The sequence below is a fragment of the Camponotus floridanus genome, unplaced genomic scaffold (genome assembly GCF_003227725.1).
Source record: "Camponotus floridanus strain SB8 unplaced genomic scaffold, Cflo_v7.5 scaffold170, whole genome shotgun sequence".
NCBI classification, from domain to species: Eukaryota; Metazoa; Arthropoda; class Insecta; order Hymenoptera; family Formicidae; genus Camponotus; species Camponotus floridanus.
Genome location: NW_020229293.1, coordinates 48600 through 73398, shown reverse-complemented (window position 1 = coordinate 73398; position 24799 = coordinate 48600). Strand labels below are relative to the sequence as shown.

The window sequence follows — 24799 nt, the reverse complement described above, 5'->3', positions numbered from 1 at the left end:
CTTTTATCTTAATTTTATTATTGTATTTTAATCTGGACCTGTGTTTCGGCAAATTTAGAAAATTTTTAATTCTAACTATACACATATCCGCAAGCGAATTCTATACTTTCTTCAATGAGTAAACGTTATTCATATTTTTATTACACATTTACTTTTTATTTTGTTTTATTTCTTATATTATATTATATTAATTATATGTATATTGTATTAACCAGTCAGAATTTAACTCTTGTCCACGAAGGCAAGAGAACCAAACACAAATTCAATTTCCAGATTGGAAGATGATCTAGTCAACATATCTTTAAAAAATAAAGAATTAAAATTATATCGAAATTATTGAAAACTTTGAGTTCATAACGCTTTTGGAATTAATATAATACTGTAAAATAATTGCATATACTTATAAAAATTTGTGTGTGTGTGTAAATAACTTGATAAATTTGAAAATAAATTAAAAATGTTACATCTTTCCTTGCACACATTTTTTTACTAGAATAATATTTTATTATTTATGTAATGCTTACACAAAATTATGAAACTTATATATTTTATAACATAATTTTGCACTATTTAGTTATATTTAGATTTCCTTTTTATCTATTTTTATTATATTTATAAAAAACATTGGACATTGATAGAATATCATAAATCTACAATTAGAGCCAATAAATTAAGATACAAACAATGATGGATTATTTTTTTATAAAAAAAAAATAAAAGTATGGAGAGAATACAACTTTTTAATTCCTATAAAATGCATTTTAAAAATAATTAATTAAATATATCAGACAGAAATTGATTTAATCATATATTAGTATTTTATTGCGTTTATTAACTGATAAGACACGTATTAGTCTGGTTTTATATTATTTCGATTTTCAAAGTTGTTTCCATAACATGCTTATTATGATATCGCTTGTCGAATGTTGGCATTTCTCGGTAGTATCTCAGAACGGCAAGCGAGAGAGAGATCAAATTAATATAGATATATTTTCAATATTAATAATAATTTATAGTAATAAAGAGTTAATTATAATCTTAATTATTATTAAAGAACTAAATTGTGATCAGCTGACATCATAATATACGAGGTGAGTTATAACAAGATAGAGTATATAACCGCTTTTAAAAAAGTAAAATGTGTACATTAGATATGTTGAGAACAATTTAAATAATTTTAACATACATACATAACCAACATAGTATTTTTCTTCAGAGACTATCGTTTTTCTCAAAATTGTTGTATTTATAAAAATATTAGAGGAAAAAGATTTTAATTTTACATGTGCGTGTATTATTATATTATCTTAAAAATAAATTCAATTTAACTTAAAATCAAACACCTAATAAAGAAATTCTTCATTAAATTATGCCAATGTGATTAAATCTAATCAATTTAAATTAATATTATATATTGCATTTACTGAAATATATATTAAAAAATTATGATTTTTTTCTCTTAAAGTTAGATTTTTTAAATAAAAGGTTATGTAATATTTGTTATATACTGTCTCTTTTTCATAAATAATGATAGCAGTAATTAAAGAAAATTTATCACTATAAAATTTATCACTATAAAATTTATCACTATGTAATATAAAAACTTGTGTGAAATACATAATGTGTTAAATCATGATAGAGTTGAAAACTGATTAATTAAAAACGATACATTTCATTTGTTCATATTTTTACTGGAATAACATTTCATCATTTATGGAATACAAAAAAAAAACGTTATTATACATATAATATATTACACGACGTATTGCGAAATTCATATTAATTGAATTTTTCTTTTGCAATTTATCTTTTAATCTACATATATAATAAGAAAATATATTAATTTTAAACATTTAATATAAAAAGAGTTTATTTAGCCAATAAATTAAGTGACAATGAATCGTTACAATATTTAGCCAATAAATTAAGAGGCAATGAATTGTTTGTGTATAAGAAAGAAAATAAAAGTATAAAATACAATTTCTTGATTGCTCCAAAGTTTTTCATAAATAATTACTTTCAAAATAAAATATATATGTTGAGGATTAATTTAATCAAATATTGTGTTTATTGACTAATAAAACGTTTATTAAACTTGACTATTATGATTTTAAATGTCATTTTATTGACATGTTTATTATAACGTTGAACGTTGTTATTTCTCGGTAGATTCCCAGAACAAGAGCAAGTTGATATAGGTAGGAAGAAATTTGAAAAAAAAGTGGTATGGCATTCGTAAAAGTGTTAAGTTGCAGTCTAATATTCATTATCGCGGCGGCTCTTTTTATTGATGAACGTATGTCCATACCAAAACTCGACATATTATATCCACAACATTATAACATCAACTTTGTACTAAATGTCAATTACGATGTCTTCCATGGCGAATATAATGTCAGCATTTATATTCCTTATGAAACGCAAAATATATACGTTTACACAGAAAATCTAACTATAACTCGAGTTAGGGTAACAAACGATGTACAAATATCTAAAGAAAATAAAGGAGTAGCTTTTGCCCATAGCACTGATGATTTTATCTATGACAATGAAATATGTATAACTACCATTTCTTTCCCGTATAATTTATCGTTAGGATTTTACACTCTGAATATAAAATTTATGGGACTTTTAGCTAAAAATGGAGGATTCCGAACTTACATGAATCAACAAAATGATAGAATGTGAGTAATGTTTAAAATGTTAAATATTTAGGTCTAATTACATTAATTTCTTGTTTCAATTCTTTACAAAGTATTCGTATTATTATCAAGGCATGGTCTTAATATATGTATATGTGTATGTGTATGATTTAATAAATTATTACTTAAACATAGTTTCCTTTCTCTTACAGTTCGTAGAAAGTTGTCTGATAAATAATAAATTCTGTGAAAGCATTTTTACATTGTACAATTATAATATAAAACATGTTACTACTATTCTTTAAACAGTGTTAAGATGTATTTTTTTTTCTTGTTTTCTTTCCCCTTTTTTTATTTTTTCTATTTTTCCTTATAATTTCTAAGACTTCAGCAATAACTGAAAATTTTTTGTATTACTTAAAATATACTGTTATATATGCTAGGTGGTTGGCCGCAACGCATTATTACAAATTTGCGATTCGAAGATTATTTCCACTTTTAAAGGACACTATATGTGCTAGTTATAGCATTTCTATAAAGCATCATGAAAACTTCATGGCTTTATCAAATATGCCTAAGATATGGGAGGATGTAGAAGTGGATGGAAATAATATGCAATGGACACGCTTCCAAACTACTCCCGTAATGCCCGTTTATTTCATAGCGGCGGGTGTGTTTAATCTCTCCTTTATTACAAATTGGAATACCAAATTGTTGTACAGAAAAGACATACTGCCATATATGACATTTGCATACAATGTTGCTAAAAATATTGCGTGGTTTCTGTCGCATATCAGGAAAACTAAAATAACTAATCATATCGCGATTCCGGAGTTGCTCGATGCAGAAGAGATAATATTGGGATTCGTTCTTTATAGGTAAATATTTTTTGATATAAGTAAATATATTTAGAGACAAATGTCAATATACATAAAAAAATAATACTTTTTCCGGTTACTCAATATTATAGAATTCAAATTTTTGTATCTTTTTATATTATTTTATAGTCCCAATAAATAATATTAATAATAATAATAATGTATTACAAGTTAATGCATTACAATGTAGAGTAATTTGCGTATATGTGTACGTGTGTTTTTTTGTATTGAACATAATAATGTGTTATGTTGTATTGAACATAATATATAATATATTATTTCTTGTTCAATGCAATTATACATTTCTTTTTTATCTATTTAAGGATGTTTTGTACCTATTTTCAAAATATTGAGAGTTTAATGAAAATTGTACAGAATGTCTTTACATATGTTTAGAATCTTCAGTACAATTTTTAAATTGATTAAGTAAAATGTTCACAAGTTATAAGAATTTTAATTTGCACCGAATTAACATGTATTCTTATGGGAAACGTATAAACATGTCGATTCAAATGACAAAATCATATGAAAATAATATTCAGAATTTGTTTAAAATTTGCAAAAGTTTAGATAGAGAGGAAATAATTGGTCAAATAATATTATATAAGTACTAACTAGTTAAAAAGATATTAAATATAATTCAATGAAGTTAGCCATGTATCTGTCGCAAGGAGAAATTTTCTGCCAAAAGTTAATCATTTCGATTAACAAAATTCGGAATATTTCAGTAAAAACGCAATAAATATTAAAAAATACATCTCTACACTGTAGCTAAGATCAAATTGCAATATTCCACACAATTTTTTACTCAAAATACATCAAAAGTGGATATATTCATCAATATTGATTTTCAGCTACTTTTTGCTGGAATTGTACATACAAAACATCCTTAATTTAGTAATACAATTTATCTATAATATAACTAATTTTCATATACAATATATAACATATTTATAACAAGCATTCTCGTCTTTATTGGAATATTTGCGAATTATTTTTAGAGAAGAAGATATTATCTTTAATAAAGAAATAGATGCTGAGATACGCAAAATTGAAATAGCGCGAGTAATAGGATATAAGGTGGCACACGAATGGCTTTATGATGCAATCGATCCATATAAATGGGAACCATGGTTAAGCAAAGGCTTCGCTACATATTTTGGAATTTACGCCGTCGATCAGGTTATTTTATATTTGGCATTAATTATTTCAACCACACACACATAATCAAAATAATGTAGAAATATTCAGACTTCTATATACCGAATTTAAAATATTTTTAAACTTTTGTAAATGTTTATTATCATTCAATATATACTAACGTAAGTTATGTCGGAATTTTATTTCTAAAATTTCTGATCTATACGATAACACAGGACTGCGGAATTTTAGATTTGGTTAATTACAAAAAGCAGAGTAGGTAAATCTGATAGATTTTTTGACGCTGATAACGCGAATCTGACCGCAGAATTTCTCCAGAACGTCAGGTTTTTGAGTAATTTATAGTTAAATACTGTAAAATGCAATTTTGGCAAATTTCATGAACTTATTATGGAAAAACCTAATTTTTATGAAATATTTCTACTAATGACATCGTATAATATTATTTTTCACCATTCAAATCCATTTTCGATTACTTTCGCACAATTTTTTTTCGCTGAGATATACAAATATGAAGTTATAAGAAAATTTTTTAACTAACCAAACCTAAAATTTCGCAGGTCCGTGCAATTAGCTACAATTTATCACAAAAGCAATATTAAATTTAAATATCATAATTTATATATATTGACATATATACTTTTAAATAATTTAAAAAATACATAATTTGATTGAATGTCAAAAATATAATTAAATATCATTAGATATTTTAAAATACAATAACAAATGTGTATAAATTTTTTTAAATATATTGTAACAGTTTAAATGTATGTTGTTAATGCGTGTGAGCATTTGTTTTGATTAAATATGTAGATTATTTATTTAGATTAAAATTTTTACACGTCCAGAAATTCCCAGATTTTCGGATACAAGATTTCTTTGTGGTTCAAATGCAACATGATTTTCTTCATTGGAGTACAAAGAACACATGGCCCCTCACAATCAAATCAGAATTTAATAGTTCTTTTGAAGTACCTCGTTACATCAAAGGTATCAACATCAAGCAAATAATTAATTATTTATACATTCTTTAATGCTGCATATAAAATTATAATAAAAAAAATAACTTAATTGTTTTACATGTAAGTCAGTTATTTTATATAATTTATTTATATTATTGTTTACATAAATATTAATATTTACCAAAAAAGTAAAATAAACTTTTGTTTATCATTTTGTTTATTACAAAGAAATTATGCCTATAAATTTATATATATCCAAGTGATGTATAGCAAATTTATTTTATTTATACTTTACTTTTACTTTATAATGTCAATTTCCGTAGCAAGCCTTATGTTCTACACATTGCAAACTTTCTCAGAAGAAGTTTTCCAGAATAGTATCAGAACATATTTGGATAATTAGTGAGTAATACAAATTAGAACATAATTATATCATAAATTTAAGTTTATATTTTTAAATGTATAATTTTTTAATTTTTTTTTTTTATAATCATATTTTGCTTTGCTTGTTTGTTAATTTTTGAAATTTATTTTGGTATACTTCTCGACCTTCTTTCCTATTCCTTTTATCATTTTTGTGTTTCTAAATTTATTGATATTTAATTTTTATTAGTAAATTCAAAACTTGTTAATTTTACTTTTGTTAATTTTTACCTCTTATCTTATTATGTTTGTACTTATTATTATTTTAATTTTCTTTTCTATTTATCTATTATTTTAATTTTCGTCTTCTTTTAATTTTCCTTAACTTCTTCTTTTATCTATATTTCCATTTTAATTCTTGTTTTTTACATTTTTTACATTTTTATATGTTCTCTATTTATGCCTTTTAATTCTTTTTATTTAAATATTATTTTATTTCTTTCTGTGACACATTTGTCTTTTTAAATTACTATTCTATTTATTTTTTTCTGTCATTTTTCTGTCAATTTATTAATATTCCAATTCTATCTGATATAATTTACACTATTATCACTACTGCTCTTCCTTTTCACTTCGGTCTTTAAACATCTTAATTGCGTTACAATATTTTTCTTAAGATATTTTCTTTTATTAATTTTTCTTATCATTTGCTTCTATTTTTAGTTATAAAAGCAGTAGTGATTTCTGGAACGAAATGCAAGCTGTCATGTCAGAATTAGCTTTCAAAATAAAATACAAATTAGAAGACAAAATAACAAATTGGATACAGTTAAATTATTACCCTGTGATAAATGTGCAAAGAAATTATGATAAAAACAGTTTGAATATATCTGTAGAAGATTTTAATGTAGATATATGGATATTGAATGAATATATAGATATGAATATTGTTACGGAGACTCATTTAAAAAATATTTCGATTGAAGTGTGGCTAATACCACATATTTCACATATTATTACAGATCTCAAGAACGAGAATGACTTTGTATTGGTCAATTCACAAAGTGGTAAATATTTATGATAAATTTATTATACTTTTAGATACGTAACTCTTTTTTTAGATATGCTGTTCTTTGCAAATTCATACCTTTTCTTAAAAATAATTACGTGTTTTTTTTATATTACATTGATCGTCTCATTATTCTATGCGTAGAAGTATTTAGTTAATCAAAAAATAAATATTTTAAGAGATACTTTATAGTTTTTGTTTAAAATTTTGTTAACTTAAAGTATAAAATATTTCGTAAACTATTCAATTTTTGACTATTTTACTCTTACAATTTTTTACGGGAAATATTGTAAGGAATTGATTTTATACACAAATTATATATAAAATAGTTCCATAATTTGATAAAAATTAGATTGATTTTGATTTTCACATCCTTAATATAAGATTTTAATATTTCATATCTTCATTCCTCCTCCAAAACTCTACAAACTTTTCAAACTTCTTTTTCCAAAACACCTGTTTTCGGAGTTATTATTGAATAAAAGTTAAAGTGGTACATCCTATATATATAATTAAATCTACAATTGTAGAAAGATTTGCTACTTTTATAATTTAAATAATATAGATTGAATTATATATAATTCAATCTATGTTATTTAAATTATAGAAGTGTAGCAAATCTTTTCACATATTATACAGTTAGAGAATTTTTTTTAGGTATTCAACTGTGCTTAAAATTATTTAATGTTTAAAAATTTAATTATTGGATAGTTTAATTATTATATTTAATTAAATATGATAATCTGCAATTTGCTACATATACATATGTATAAATTAGCTATTTTTATATCTTTACTTCTCTTTGATAAATTATGTCTACATACTGTGCTGTTATTATAATAAAATTTTATGCACGATCTAAAGATTGTATATACATTAAAACATTACACACAATGAAATATATTGTATAATTTGATTATCAATTTTGATTATCATCAATGTAGTCAATGTAGTCAAAAAAATGAATTTAAATTGACATAACGTTTTCAGTACATTGATTTATCAGCATGATATAATTTAATATTCAATCCAATTTGTTTCTTATAATAATTGCAAATTTTTAATACATAATTTCTAATACATTTTTTATAAGAATATAAGAAGATATTTCAAATTATTACTTGACAAATACAAATTTTAAAAAAATTTAATTTATATCATTGATAAAATTTATCATACAATAGGATGTTATCGCGTCAATTATGATGCCAGGAATTGGAATAGACTTTCGCACTACTTGAATTCCGAATTCTTTGGAAAAATACATGTTCTCGATCGTGCTAAAATCATCGACGACGCATTTCATTTTCTGATGACAGGCCGACTAAATTCTACTGTATTCTTAAATATTTCATACTACCTCCGGCAAGATACAGATTATATCGCATGGTATCCTATGTTCAAAAACTTAGAATATATCTCAGGTTTCTTTGCATATCCAGAAGGTTTATATAGCCCTATAAAGGTATAAATAATATCAGTTTTTGTAAGTAAAACGTGAGTTTTATGTTAAATAATTTATATTAACAATGTACAACACATTTATATCTTAAAATTAATTTCGATAAAATATAGATGAATATACATACTATTTAATTCTCTACGATTTACGAAATAACTTCCGCTTCTAAATTTTTATGAAACGTTAATATGAAATTGTATTATTTAGTATTTAATTTACAGATTGTATTATATATAATTACGCATTTATTACTATGTTTTGCCTTATAAAAAGAAGAAATCTAAAAAGATTGTTATGTTATTTACATAATATTTTATATTTTAAATTACAGCATATGCATGTCCACAAACTTTCATCAATTTTACTATAATATATATATATATATATATATATATATATATATATATATAAATATATAAATTTTAATATATATTAATTTTAAAATGTATAAACTGTTATATATATTTTAAAAATTTAGAGAGAAATAACGCGACCGTTGGGTGAGATTTTGTCGGAAATAAAATATCCCGATTTTAAATCAAATAGAACGGATTTCATTCAGGAGAACGTTTTCACTAAATGTTTGAGGCAAGAGGCTGCAAAATGGTTATGCATTTTGAGTGTTGAATTTTTAAATGATGATTGCTTTTCAGAAGCCAAACATAAATTAAATTTGTATCTTTTAAGTGGTAACAAATCTTCATCACACAAGTAATTACGATTTGCTAGTTAACTTTCAATTACGATCATTTTCTAAAAACATTTTCTCTTGTAGCGTTGTGAAACATTTGATAATTTATGTGATCAAGGTATAAGATTATAAATTCTAATAATTTATTTTTATTTTATTTTGAATATCAGAATTTGGATGGGATGGAAAGAATGGACATTCTGCAATGGTTTGAAGACAGCGGGAAACGATACTTGGATGCAAGTGTATGATATATATTTGAAAGAATCAGATAAAAGTATTTTAAAATTTTTAACTTGTTCCAAAGATCCTTCAATCATTCTCCAATATATAAATATAATGACTAATATGACAATAACTATGGATTATATAAACAGTTTTTTTGTTATTGTTACGAGGCATGCAAGGACTGGATTATTAAACTGGATTATCAACAATTTCTTCAAAATAAAACCGAAGTAATGACTACTATTTTATAAATATGTAATACTTATGCAATTATAAAAACTTGTTCCATTTTCTAATTATATAAATCTATTATTTTGTTTTTATAGAGAAATCAGCTATATGATAGCATTAACTATATTCATTAATCACGTATATTCTAAAGAACAAATAAATGAGGTAAATTTTATAAATTTATATGTAGACTCGTATATACATATGTATATGCACATGTATATAAAACTGTTTATTAATATCTTGTTTTGAATTTCAATTATCATTATATATATTGTATCTAAATATATTTTAGATTTATCTGTTATATCTAAATAAATATATCTTATAGATTTATCTGTTGTATGTTATATATGTATATTTTTACATTATAAGGCAAAATTAACATTTACATTGTTGATCTAAAAAATAATTTATTTTAGATAAAGAAATATATGGCTATTTTCAAGAACCGTATGAATCCAGACTATATGATTAATTATGAATATCAAGAAAACGGTAACATGGTAAATTTTAGAAATTTATATACATATTTATATTACATTACATATTTATATACACATTTATATACATATTTAATTGCAAATTTCTTATTATTAAGTTTATTTTATGTATTTATTTTTATATCAATAACTATTTTATGCTAATTACGTTAATAACCAAAAATTATGATTGATTTTCATAGCGTAAAAATAAATTATTGTTGAAATAAATATTAAAATAATACGTTTCAGGTAAGGAAATCCTTGCCACTTACAATGAATATGATAAGAGTGTATGTAAATCGCAAGTTAGAACTACGTTGGCATCAATTAAAGACTCAACTGTACGAATATCGATATCTTATAAAAGACTTTGATGGTGTATTTAAAGAATTCTTGGCTGATTAGTGAATGAAACCAGGAAATAATAACGAAATGTAATGCATGCACATATTTACTTTTAATATAGATAGTTTTTGTATTTTCATTTATTCATTTTGTTTAAAAATATACATTCACAAACGAGAAATACATATACGATAACGATAACAAAGCGGTTAAGTTATAATAGAATAAAAAGTTGATGAGTTTCATTTAAATTTAAATAGTAATAGTAAACATTATCACGTTTTCTGTCTTTTGCAAAAGTTTTATGCAATTTTTTTACAATATTTCTATTTTTTAAAATTTGTATGATTATTAAAAAAAATGTTTCTTTTAAGATGAATGTGTTTATATAATGTTTGATATGTGTTTATGTAATGCACATATAAAGTATTTAATAATTATCATACAAATGTTATAAAACATAAGATAGAACTTAATAACTAGATACTAATCATAAATTCAAAGAGTTAATGATTAATGATAATTATTTATATTCAGCAAATTATGAAACACAACGTGCTCAATAGATGCAACTTCATGGTACTCTACATAAGAAAAACATAATATGATATATTGAACGATATGTTGAGTGTTAAATAATCATTACAATAGAAATAACAGAATGATTTCGACTGAATAATGCAAAAGGTAGAGAGTGAACTACACATGCGACAATGTACAAGAAGGAAAATTTGGAACTGGAAAATTATAATCATATTTATAACTATAATAGCGTAGTGGTGATAAAAAATGAATATCTAACAATTTTTTATGATAATTATATAATGGGTCTAAAAAAAGAAGAGAGAAAAAAATGAACAAGTGGATGATATACAAATTAAAATCAAAATGCTAAATAAATAAAAATAAAATATCAGATGTTCTGTACTGAATTAGATTCAACAAATCGATTTGGACTTACCTTAACTTCTTTGTCGAATTTAGAGTTTAAAATTTTTGTTTGATGGACTCAAATTTGTCAGATTAAATTCAATACAGATACTGATTATTTTATTTGAAAATTTAGAACAAATTACATGTTTTAATTCTTCTAATTATTACATTGATTTTTTAATATAAAAAGCCATTTATTCTTGTAAGTCGAAGACATCTAAGGCTTCCAAAGTTTTAGATTGATGCCAAACATTTATAATGCTTGCAGCACCCAAGATATCAGTGCATCATCATATATGTATAATATATATACCACAAATATTAAAATCTGTAATTTGATGTCTGTAATAGGAAATGAATTAATAATAAAGTTTATATTAAAATTAACAATAACGTTCTTAAACGTTTAGTTATGTTCTATATTCGAATTGGTATAAAATAATTATTCATTATCTATTAGGTATAAATGTTTGTGTATGTATAAACTGTAATATGAAAAATTTGATAAACACAAGAGAACAGGTTATTTATAATCATCTACATTTTCCTTCTATCCATAGATATGTTATCTTAGTGTTCATGCAATACCTGACCAAAATACGGCATATAATGTTATGAAATTTGTTTCTTTCTCGAAACTTATTTTTTATTCTATTAAGCCCTATTTATTTTATTATAAAGTAAAGATTTATTAGTTTTAAACAATCAATATTTTAAAAGTATTTACGATCATTAAATTATGATACAAGCGATGAAGAATTATAAAAAAATTGTGCACAAATTGTAATATTGTTACTGTCAAAATTAATAATACCAATGTAATCATTTTACAATTATATTTAATAGATATATTATAAAAGTTGTGTATATTATATTTTATCTACGATAAAAATATATTTTATTTTATCTACGATAAAAATATGTATTGTTAATAATATGTATAAAAAGTATTCAGACTTAAAAAATAGAGAGAATAAACTTTTCAAAAATATTATGCGATTTTGTCCTTGAAAAAGTATGTATATAAAATGATTCAATAGAATAATAAATTTCCAAACTATATTTTTATATTTTTTTTTGCTTTATTCATTTATTTTTATAGCAATGTACAAAGCGAAATGCTCAAAGTGCATCAATATGAGAAAAAAAGTTATAACTTTTAACCAAACGATTAAATCGAAACGAAACCTGTTCGAGATGAAAATTGAGACTGTAATCAATGATAAAGCTAACTAAACTCTAATAACTTTACTTAAATACTTTAGCAGGATAGGTAAAAATTAAAATCAATCGATCAATTACGATTGTACATGTGATTGAAATTCGACAAATTCGGTTTTGCTAAAGCTATTATATTTTGTTTTAAACGTGATCAAATGGTACGGCTTATTTATTATTATGAGGATTTTGTACAGGATGTTTCGTCAATATACAGCTCAATACGACGGGTTGTCTGATTATAGGAGTGCAAGACCGATAATGCAGGAATAGGTAATACAGAACATTCGCGTACATTTTCAACGAAATATACTAGCTTTCACGCTATCAACGCGTAATAAGCTGTTAGAAGAAAAAATTAAATTACACAGAATAGTGAACTTGTGACATGAATATTTGAAATTATATATCTAAAAGAATGTTATAATATTATAATATTATTATTATTATATAACTTTTAACATTATATATCAATAATCCTCATCTACATATGATTGCAATAATATTATAATATTATAATATTAATATTATAATATTATAATATTATAATATTATTCCAATCATATATATATGAGGATTATTGATATAATGTTAAGAGTTATATTAAGTTTAAGTATTTTTTATTTTTTTTTTGCGCTCCTATGAGCAGCATTTCGTCATTGATCTGTATGTTGATGAAACACCCTGTACATTATTGTATTGAAATATTTAATATGGGTATTAACTATCACATCTCGCAGATAAAGTTCAATTGAATAAGCGATACGCAAGCAAAGAGTATATTTCGAGTGTAATTCGTATGCATTAGGAGTATAAAAACATATCTACTACGGCAAATTATTATAGTTTAATTAAATTATTAACATTTATCGAGTTTTTCTTTATTAGCTTTGTCTTGTATAATAACTTTGTATTTCTTTTTCTTTGAATTTTTTCCTTTTTAATTGTTATTCTTGTCATAACACATAAATTACTAATTATTATTCATTTGTTATACCAAACTCTCCTTAGTTCTAATAAGTAAATAAAAAATGATTATCTTTGTGTATGCCTCTATTCGACAGATTTTTAAATACATTTTTCTTTATAAATGACAGAGAGTTTTAATCAAATAAGAAAAGTTATTGAATCATTTCGGTTTATTATGAGATGGAGAATTTTCTTCTCTATTTCGATTTATGGCTTATTCTGTCGATTCGAAATAACATATATGTCATAATGAAATTTATTATTATTTTACTCTTTGGGTGTGTGTGTTCTCAAAAAACGAGACGTTCCGCTCAAGCAATAAAAGCTTTAAATTTTTTTCCACGGTATTTTTATTTTACTTTATGTATCAGTCGTGTTTGAAATTACTTGGCTAATAGCTCGGAATCAGATGATAGATACTTTGATTGGTACTGTTTATGGATCTTTGAGCTATCAGGGATGCAAGAATGCCTCCGCAAGCAACATGCCACGCGTAGTGGAGAGGGTAACGGAGATGTAGCGTAAGCGTACGTGTGAGCTCGGCGCTTCGGCGAGCTTCGGATAGAAGCAGGGATGCCAAACTAGCCAGAGGCACTCTCAGATCATTACATGCGATTAAATTTCGTCGGGAATACGTACGCGAAGCTTTGACTCGAGCAGAACACTCGCTAAGTTCTCTTACAAGCTGTGAAATTTCGGGTATACTCGAGCAGATTTTGCAAATTCGGAATTGAAATTTCGAATAAATTAATTTAAATTGTTAAGACTTGTTAAATTGTTAAAACATTGACTTCTATTGTTCCTGTTTTCGCATCGACGATCAAATAAATAATGTGGCTGTGATATCTCGAAGACGTGTCAATATTAAATTATTCTTCTGGATTACAAAGACACAGTTTACACGCACGCAAGTATATCTCGAGTGTGATATATGTGAACTTATAAAAGCGATGTAAGATTGAGATCTATATATAATATATTTTAATTATTGTGAAAGATAAAAAGGTCTGTATAATATTGTTCGTAATAAAAATAATTCGTAATCGAGATCGCAAAACGACTTCATATCGTGTAAAATGACACTTGCGATCATGGTTTACTGGCGTAACCATCTGAAAGTTGTTCTTATGGAACTTCTTATGGAATATACTACAAAAGATTCGACAGAGAAAATACAACCTGAAGTGACTAATCATCTTGCTGATATCAATCAACACTTTCATGAATATTTGGTACGCGATATTTCTTTGCAATCAGCTTACGTCTCGCTGACAAAATTATTCGGTAATTTCATGAAATGGACTTTAGCAGAATATTTGAACCTCCAAGATTTTGAATATACTTCAGAACAACGTAATCAAATTTTTCGAAAATCTCATATAATTAAAAATCTCATAAAATTTATAGGAGAAAGGGAATTTCAAAATAAATATTTTGAAATTCCCTATAAATTTTGAAAATTTAAAAATTTGTCTTATAGCAAAACTTACTTAAAATTAAATTAAAAAAAAAAAATATATATATATATATATATATATATATATATAAAACAAAATTGTATTCCAAAAATACATTTTTCAAACATAATAACTTAAATTAATTTAATTAAGATAAAACCAAGTATATCAATCAAAGATGAATTTAAATTTTTATAGTAATACATAATTTATGATAGAAGAAAATTAATGTACTATTTGTCAATTATTATCATAATGTTATTTATATTCATATTATCATAAAAAATGAGATAATTTCATTAATCATTAATAAACAGATTTTAAACAATTTTATAAATTTTGAAAAAAATGTTACTAGTAATTGTCCAATAATTTTATTAAAAATTATGAAAATAGAAACTTCTACAAGATTACAGTATTTATAAAAACGTTTCTTAATTTTCTTGTTCAAAGTATATAAATAAATAATCTAATTACGTGACTAATTAATTAATTTATATTGTATTTGAAATAAACAAAAGAAATATATATTAATCTCTTTTAAGAGAGAGAAGGAAAGACAGAGAGGGAGATAATATTATAGTCTTGAGAGAAAATTTCCTAATTATTCTTTATAAATACAAATGCCAACCACAAATAAAGTGCACTATGCAATGTATATCAAATAATATTTTTACAGATCTATTTTATATAACGTAAAGTATCCAAAATAATTAATTTTGGAAAACTAATTCCGTGCTACCGATATTTTATCTGTTCTTTAAACAGATGTTTAATATTATAAACTGTATAATTGAAAAAATTGCTTCTTGGATTTAAACTTATTAAATTTTTTGAACTTGCAAAATATAAATAACTTCCAAAAAAAATCTTACAAAGGTAAAAAAAATACGCCAAGTACATAAAAAATATTCCACCTTGTATGCAACATAACGTTTAATAAAAAAATACCCTTATAATAAATAATTTATAAAAATTTTCCCTCAAAAAATATATATTACAATAATTTTTCTAAATATATAATATTCCTAAAAAAAATTAAAACTAAATATGAAATCAATGATTAATTAGCCAAGTACATTGAAGCAATTGATAGGGATTTGTAATTTGAAATATTTGTCACAAATTCAATCTTGAATTTATATATTAGATTCTTGACAAAATAAAAATGATTTTCAAAATAAGTTCCAAGTAAATTTGGAACTAAAAAAATTAACACCAAAACAACTTACAAAAACTTGGCGTGCTCGGGTCATATTATAATACATATAATTTTACAAAGTTTGCGAATTATACCTGTAATTAATTTCAATTATAGAAATATGTAAATTATAATATGACCCGAGCACGTCAAGTTTTTGTAAGTTGTTTTGGTGATAATTTTTTTAGTTCCAAATTTACTTGGAACTTATTTTAAAAATCATTTTTATTTTGTCGAGAATCTAATATATAAATGCAAGATTGAATTTGTTACAAATATTTCAAATTACAAATCCCTATCATTTGCTTCAATGTACTTGGCTAATCTAAAATCATTTGTCAATGAGCCATTGCCATTTACTATTAACCCTTCTAGATTTTCTCAAAAAATAAAAATGAAGAGAGCGAGTAGCACCTATATAAAAAACATTCCACAAATGTAAAGGAAAATATTTGTAAATATTCCATGATAATTCATATAGCTTATTTTTTAAAAACTGTAATTGTCTGTACGCGTTGTTTATCTCTAATCTCAACAAACGAAGTCCATAATCAAGTTTGGCTTTTTGCATAGCTCTTCTAGATTTGCAATGGAAAAAGTTGGGATCATTCCCAAAGTTAATATGTCGGGGAAATACTTCATTTTTAACACAATTCTTCAAGAATTTGATCTGTAAATTAATTCTAATAATGGCTCTATTGTATTTATCCCAACTTTTTAACCATTTTACACTTTTGTAACCGAGTAAATATTTAATAGAATGAAAAAATGATGGAGTGCCGTTTAAATTATTGTTAAAACGCATTTATTGCCTGCGTAATTTAATAAAAGTGAAAGAGGCTCCTATCTAAATAAATTAAACAGTAATCGAGCTTGAGGAGCTAATATTATGCAATAATGTTAAAGTCAATAAATAAGAATAGATTTAATAACGTTACAATACGTTTAAATTAAGTAACTATTTATGACTGTGCGCATTATGTGATGAAATGTATAAGTAATTATTAATGAATATACGCATTATATGATGAGATGTAAACGTACGTTTCTGTCCTCAACTGGATTCTCTTCAGTACAATTAAATAAATTTTAGGAAAATAACACTTAAAAATTACAAGGATTACGCTTATCGCATGAATGGTATCCGAGTGGACCGTATATTCGGCTGTGTAATTAACTGTGCAATTTCTTAACAGTACTAGATGTCGACCACGTGGTAGATGTTTCCAGAACGTCTCTCCTCCTCTCATTATTTATTATATTTTACTCATTGTATACATATATATGTCTACAAGGATGTATATTGCAGATATGTGTACAAGATTGTTTATGCTTATTTCGACACAATATTTTACCTTCCACTTTTTTCAATAAATCACAGGTTTTATGTGTGCACACCCCTAACATGGAAGAGGGCGAAACTCTGGGACAAGTATAAGTTTTGCTAAAACCGCTACAAATGGAACTGACGAAATCTGTGACGAGTGTTCCAAGAAAAGATACAAGATTGTTAATGCAGTGTAGAGTGAGAAGACAAGCGGCTATAAAAAAAATTAGGGAAATACAAAAAATTGTACACGGCTGGAATCAAAAAGATATTGGGCAGTGCTGTTACGGTGAATTTATTAGAGGTAATAAAAAATAAACCATTCTTAATTACATGTGTCTATAATAATCAAACATTATCTTCAGACTTGTTAACGTTTATATATCGATAATTTTTATTTACAGAGGATACATTGAAGAAAGTGACTAATAATAGATAAGGATTAACCGACAGAAAAGTCTTCTTATTCGATGAGTTACTAATATTGTGTAAACCAAATACAAAAGATAATGTTGCAACAGATATTGTTGCACATGATAAACATCCTACTCATTAACATGAATTTCAATTAGAAGAGAAACTTTTTATTAGAAAAGTTGATATTATTGATAGAAAAGATACGGAAGATAAAAAATGTTTGTTTAAATTTTATTGCCATATCGTATTAAATTTTCGTGCACCGCAAATGCATAATATATATTTACAGAGTTGAAAAATTCTTTTGAGATTGCATCGAGAGAACATCCTAATGTTATTCTTATTGCTAAATCTGTTGAGAATAAAAACAATTGGATGGCGGATTTAATAATGTTAAAATCAAGAAGTATGTTAGAAAGTACTTTGGATAGTATTCTGTTGGAAGAAGAAAAGAAATATCCATTAGGGCTACCTCCTCCGCACTTGTATAAATTTGCTGAACAAGATGATATGGAGAATATTGTCCCAGAGAAAATGACGTTCCATTGATTAAGGGTGCAACTTTGATAAAATTAGTAGAAAGATTGACGCATTATACATACGCTGATCCAACTTCTGTAAAAACATTCCTTCTTACTTAAAGGTAAATAACAACATTGCAGATATATAACAAATAAATATATAATAACAAATTTCTAATTTTTAATAATTTATTTTATAGAAGTTTTTGTTCACTTCAAGAATTATTAACATTACTGAGAGAAAGGTTTGACGTACCGTTTCCTTCGTTGTTTTATGATAAAAAAGAAACATCTGCATGTAAAATGACATAGAGAGAAAATTGGAAAAGATACAAAATAGAGATATCGGATATTCTGTTATCCGATGCCCTTTAGAGTTTTAAATGTTTTAAGACATTGAATTAGTAATACATATATATTTTTCTCATTTTCCATGAATTTCACGCAATGTTTAAAACACTGTTTTCTAAAGTATTTATTGTTTTTCATTAGATGGATTATTATTTTTACGATTTCGAACGTGATGGAAAACTTTTAGAAACATTACAATCATTTTTACAAACGATTAATGGCACATCGGTACAGAAATGGTTTAATTTATTATTAAAAATTGTAGAAAGAAAGCGCAAATCATCAAAAGCTATCACATTACATTTTAAGAATCGTCCTCCACCGATTGAATCGCATCTTAAAATTCCAGAAAATAACGAAGATTATGAAATACTTACGATATATGATATTTTTTAACGTTGTGATTTCTTTAAGAAAAATTATCAGTCACGAAATCATTCATACTGAGAAATAAGTTGTCGATTATAGATACATCCTGTTGAATTAGCGAGACAATTAACATTATTGGAGTTTCAGTTGTACAGTGCAGTAAAGTCTTTTGAGTTAGTCGGATGTGTATGGACAAAGGATGACAAAAACGAAAGGTCACCGAATTTATTGAAAATGATAAGACACACGACAAATGTAAGCTTTTGTGTTTCAAATCATTACGAAAGTATATCAAATATTCCAATAATTTTGATTTTTATACTGCATTTTGATAGTTTAGAAGATGGCTGGAGAAAATAATAGTGGAGGCTCAAAATTTTAAAGAGAGAGTAGCCATTGTATCACGTGCAATTGAAATAATAGTGGTGCTACAGGATCTCAACAATTTTAATGGCGTCTTGATTGTCAGCGCTTTGGAATCGGTTTCCGTTTTTAGGCTAAAATATACGTTTCAAGTACCTATAATAAGCAAAAAAGAAACGCAGATTTGACAAAATTCGCAAAATTAAAAAAAGCTCTAAGATAAAATTACCAGTGATTGAACGATTAAGAATACAAATGCACTTATTGATACTTTTATTACATAAAAACAAAAATTTTTCTCAAGAATTTCCATTTATCTTATAAATTGATGCTTCTATTATTTAAATAGCACATAAACAATTATTTTTATTAACTTTATTATATAAAAGTACAAAAAAATGTTGAGCTATGTAAATGTCCCAGTATTTGAACAGTAAAAACGCATCTGTCCTTATGATTGAATGAAATTGTCCCAGTGTTTAAACATTATAAGCTTATGACTATAGAAATGATTTTATATTTAGTTGCTTTTTATGAGCAACATTTTATGAACATGTCTAAATAAATGTTTATTTTTATTTAATTAAAATTAAATAAAACTAATTAAAACTACTTATTTAATTAAAATTAAATAGAACACTTATGTACGTACAAAATTTTAATTTTTATATATAAACAGAATAAGTTTATATATTTTCTATTTAGCATAAAAGAACACAAATATTAATATATTTTTTTAAATAATTAGCGATATTAGAATAATATAATAAGCATATAAAAATGTTATAATAAATGTTATAATTAATGACGTTATTCGTGTACCAACATGATTTCTCACATCTCTCATTTATTATTACGACATAAATGTATATTAGTTATTAAGTTTATTACTAAATTAATTATAGATTATTTAAAATATAAAAATACTTACTAAAAAATAATAATTAACGAAAAAACTTTCTTATTCGTGTTGTGCGTGTTATCTCTCTATGTGCGTCTCACTACTAGTACAAGCATTTTTAGTGTAGCTGTACCGATAAATAAACGAGTGATCAATAATTAGGGCAATCCTAAATTTTAGTGTACCAGTAAATAAACATTAAATTTATTATATTTAAATAAATTTACTTAATAAAATAAAAATTTTACTTTAATAATATGTTCTTTTAAGAATCTAAATAACTTTTACTTTTTACAAAAACATAATTTAGAGGAAATACATTCTAAAGTAGTAAACGGCGTGTCTTAACCAAATTATTAAGAAACCATTGAGAAAATAGACAACTACTACTTAGAAAAATAATTTTTTTCTGCTTACAAATCATTTTACGTTTTAATCTTTTTATTTCTTCTTTAAATAAATATTTAAAAATGCGAATTAAATATTTATAATTTGATAACTATACACTAGAAAGCTTAATAATAATAGATATTTACTGCATTGTTTAAACACTGTGACGTGTTAAACTACTGGTACTTTTACCTTAAGTGCCAAATATGTATGATTTATTTATATATACATATGTTCACGCTTATACATATATCTTTCAAGATCTTTTTGTGTCATTTTCCTCCTAACATGTGTTTATTTTCATAGCAATTATCAATAGAATTACAAGAGGCATTAACAAAAGCGCGACAGCTTAGTAATAATTACGTTCAAAAATATAAAGAAGTGTTACAATTGAACGATCCACCTTGTGTACCATTCTTAACTAAGTATCGCAAAGTGACAATGATTATTTTATGATTATGAAAAGATTTAAATCTTTTTTTCATGCATTCTCAGGTATATATTTGACTAATATTCAGCATTTTGAAGAAGGAAATCGAGATTATTTACCGGAAAATCCGAATCTTATCAATTTTAATAAATGGCGAAAAGTGGCAGAAATAATTGGTGAAATACAGCTGTACCAAAATGAACCTTATTGTCTTCCTGTGGAGTCTAAAATAAGACAATATATTGAAAATATGTGTGTCTTTTTGACCTTAATATATCAGAAGCAAATATAGGCAATTATCTGTATAGCAAAAATTTAGAGATAGAGCCCAACAAATGTAAAGCATCTGCACAATTCATAAGCGTTTTATATAATTAATTGCATATAATTAGATTCTTTCCAAACTTTTTCATATATTATATATATTATTACATATATTATATACATATATACATATATTATATATATTATATTATATATATTATTATATATATTTTCATATATATTATTACTATAACAGCCACGTAAATGGCCCAAGATAAAATTGAAATCACCGGGAATTAAAACTAGTATAAGTTTGAGCGAAAAATCGCCAGCTCCATTACAAACGATAGCTTCCAGCGTAAAATTGCATGATCCTCCGACAGAAGCTCCACCGCCTCTTGAATTACCGGAAACATCACCACACGCACCACAAGTTACAGTTCCGCAACATAGGGGAGCACATCATTTTTGCACCTGTCATATTAGGTATACACTAGTATTTAAATTTTGATAAGGTATCTATTTCTTGGAAAAACGTAGAAAATCTAAAATTCTTAGAGATTTTTTTGTAAGATAGAAACATTTGGGAATTCTCGTAAAACTTTATGATAATGTAGGATTTATTAAAAATTAAAAAAAATTCTCTTTTATAATATATAAATATAATATATATAAATATATATAAATATAATATATGATATACATTATAATATAATTTTGTTTTATTATAAACAATTGACAAATCGAGTATGTGTGAATTATGTGTTTAAAATATATTATAAATATATATTTCTTCATATATATATGTTTTATCAAAATATTAAAGAGCATATTTATAGTGTTTAGTGATAAAAAAATGTAAGTCTTATGTCAAATCTTATGTAAAAATTCTCATCTTAAAGTTATTTAGTGTCTTTCAATACATTTACAAATCAATCTAACAGTTAAAACTTTAGGAGCTCTCTATTTTTTTTATATGATTGAAAAACACTAGAAAACGCAAAAAAAAACTTATTTTAGCAAATTGCAGAAATCTAAAATATTTTCTTTATCTATTTTGAATTTTGAACAAAAATATATGAAAAATCAGAAAATTTTCAAAAATGTTTTTTTACAAAATTTGAGTAGATGTACTGGATTTAATAATGATTGCGATTATTAAATCTTTCCTTGCTCATTGTAGAACTTTCTGGAACTGTACCTTCAGGATCACCTAGTCGGGGCTTTCGATCGCTTCGTTTACTCAAGTTCATTTAGCGAATCATCGCAACAAGTAAGATTCTAAAATTAAGTAGAGGCTTAATGAGTTTTCGCATTATGTAGAGGCTTAATCAGTTTTCGCATTATTTAATAGCTAATTCAATATTAAAGTATCTTTATATAATGAGGATTTGAATACAAAATTTAAATTTTATTTTTATAGAAACGAAGAAGAATTTATACTTTTAAATATAATCAAGTTATTATTTTTCATTTAGCATTTGTCAAATATGATTTTGTTAATATTGTTGAATAATATATACATAATAGTGCATTATACAGTATCGGATTTTTTGATAAATATAGATATTATTAATTTTGCATTAAATTTATTAAAGATATTTCTACATGCAAAAATAAGCATATCTGCATCGCGAAATTCATTAAAAATAAATAATCATTATAAATACATTATTGTACATTATTGATGGAGAAAATCTAAGAAATTTAGTTTCAAACAAACATAAGTAGGACAAGCGCCGAACGCACCAGTTCTTCCACCGAGAGATGCTATATCTCCATCCCCATTACCACCACGAAGAGTCATACTACCGTCGCAGCCTAACGGTAAAATAACGCCATTTATCAATTTTTCTTTTTTACGAATTCGTGCATAATTTGATTTTAATTATTATATTTCAGAATTATTAACACCGATGTTATCACCAAAACCGAGTTTACCAGAACGTCCACCATCTACCGTGTCTAATTTCGATACCCCTCCTGGACTTAGTTAAGTATTACTCTATTTCTTTTTCTATCTCTCTTTCTCTTTCACTTTCACTTTTTACATTTTTTTGTCTTGAAAATAAATATTTTTAATTGAGGTTTATAATTTGTTCAGTAAGCTAAATAAAGCTAAAATCTTTCTTGCCGTATAAGTTAAAAAAAGTTCGAACAACACAAATTGATAAGTTGGATATAAGTTGAATATTTATCTTTGAATCTATCTTTTCTATAGAAGTATGTATTATCAGTACTTTTTCCGCTCACGACGATGTTGACGTCCTTTATATCGTTATCGTCCAAAAACAGAAATTGATAAGTTGGATAGAATATTTATCTTTGACTATAGAAGTATGTATTGTATTATGAGTACATTTTATAAGTATGTATTATGAGTACAGTTAGTGAGATTAAATGGGAAGAACTTATTTTTCAATAATTTATTTGTCAACTTTTTTTATTGCATAATTTTATTATATTACATAAAATTTTGTTTTTACTGCCAACTTGAATATTGAATTTAGAATAGAATGATATTGACTACTTATTACGTAGAATAATCACGTTTTAAATTCATAACCAATACATTCTCAACCATATTCAATAAATCATATTATTATTGTAATGAGAATATTCAGATCATATTATTATTGTAATGAGAATATTCAGATAATTCATACTTCTACAGTTAAAGATATGAATTATGAATTTATAGGAACACTCCATAACATAGTAGAACTCCGATAACTATGGGAATATAGAGAATTATTAGAACATATGTACTGTAAGGGCTATGCGAATTTGAACAATATGCAAAAATATTCCATGTAATATATATTACATGATTGTGTAACATATTGGAACAACATTTCAAGTAATGCGGGTGAAGACTCGAATTCGATTCTCAATTCAACCATTCGTATTTTATATTTTTTTCAAGTATACAAATATTGTATCTTCTAGCGATTATTTGTTGATTAAAAACAATGCCATACACAAATAAAACACGTGCCTATACCACGGATAAATGATTGTTACAAGTATGTGCGTTTATGCTGGGTTTATGCCATTCTTTTGTTTATTATTTGGGAAATGATAGCTTTATAACTACAAGACATTTATATTTCTTGCAGTGTGTGAACAATTTATGTAACAGCATGAATCCAACAAACATTACGCGAA

At 24.9% G+C, this 24799-nt stretch overlaps 1 protein-coding gene across 1 annotated transcript; it reads left to right on the top strand.

Annotated features, from left to right (window-relative positions):
- The first annotated feature begins 1025 nt into the window (after positions 1-1025).
- Positions 1026-22916, top strand: LOC105249328 (aminopeptidase N). The gene is made up of 20 exons (XM_025407367.1): positions 1026-1091; positions 2170-2684; positions 3086-3520; positions 4522-4702; positions 5530-5671; positions 5967-6045; positions 6730-7073; positions 8260-8540; positions 9016-9248; positions 9399-9686; positions 9783-9852; positions 10110-10193; positions 10422-10576; positions 14036-14158; positions 15658-15749; positions 17853-17926; positions 18195-18257; positions 21241-21372; positions 21888-22127; positions 22815-22916. The coding sequence occupies exons 2-20, from the start codon at positions 2227-2229 to the stop codon at positions 22914-22916; spliced, it is 3576 nt and encodes a 1191-aa protein (XP_025263152.1). The 5' UTR covers positions 1026-1091; positions 2170-2226.
- The last annotated feature ends 1883 nt before the right edge of the window (positions 22917-24799 follow it).

Excerpts from the sequence above, each read along its gene's own strand:
- LOC105249328 (XM_025407367.1), top strand. The coding sequence starts at position 2,227 with ATGGCATTCGTAAAAGTGTTAAGTTGCAGTCTAATATTCATTATCGCG. Across the intron at positions 3,521-4,521 it reads TTGGGATTCGTTCTTTATAG|AGAAGAAGATATTATCTTTA; the intron begins GTAAATATTTTT and ends AATTATTTTTAG. Across the intron at positions 17,927-18,194 it reads TTACGGTGAATTTATTAGAG|AAGAGAAACTTTTTATTAGA; the intron begins GTAATAAAAAAT and ends AATTTCAATTAG.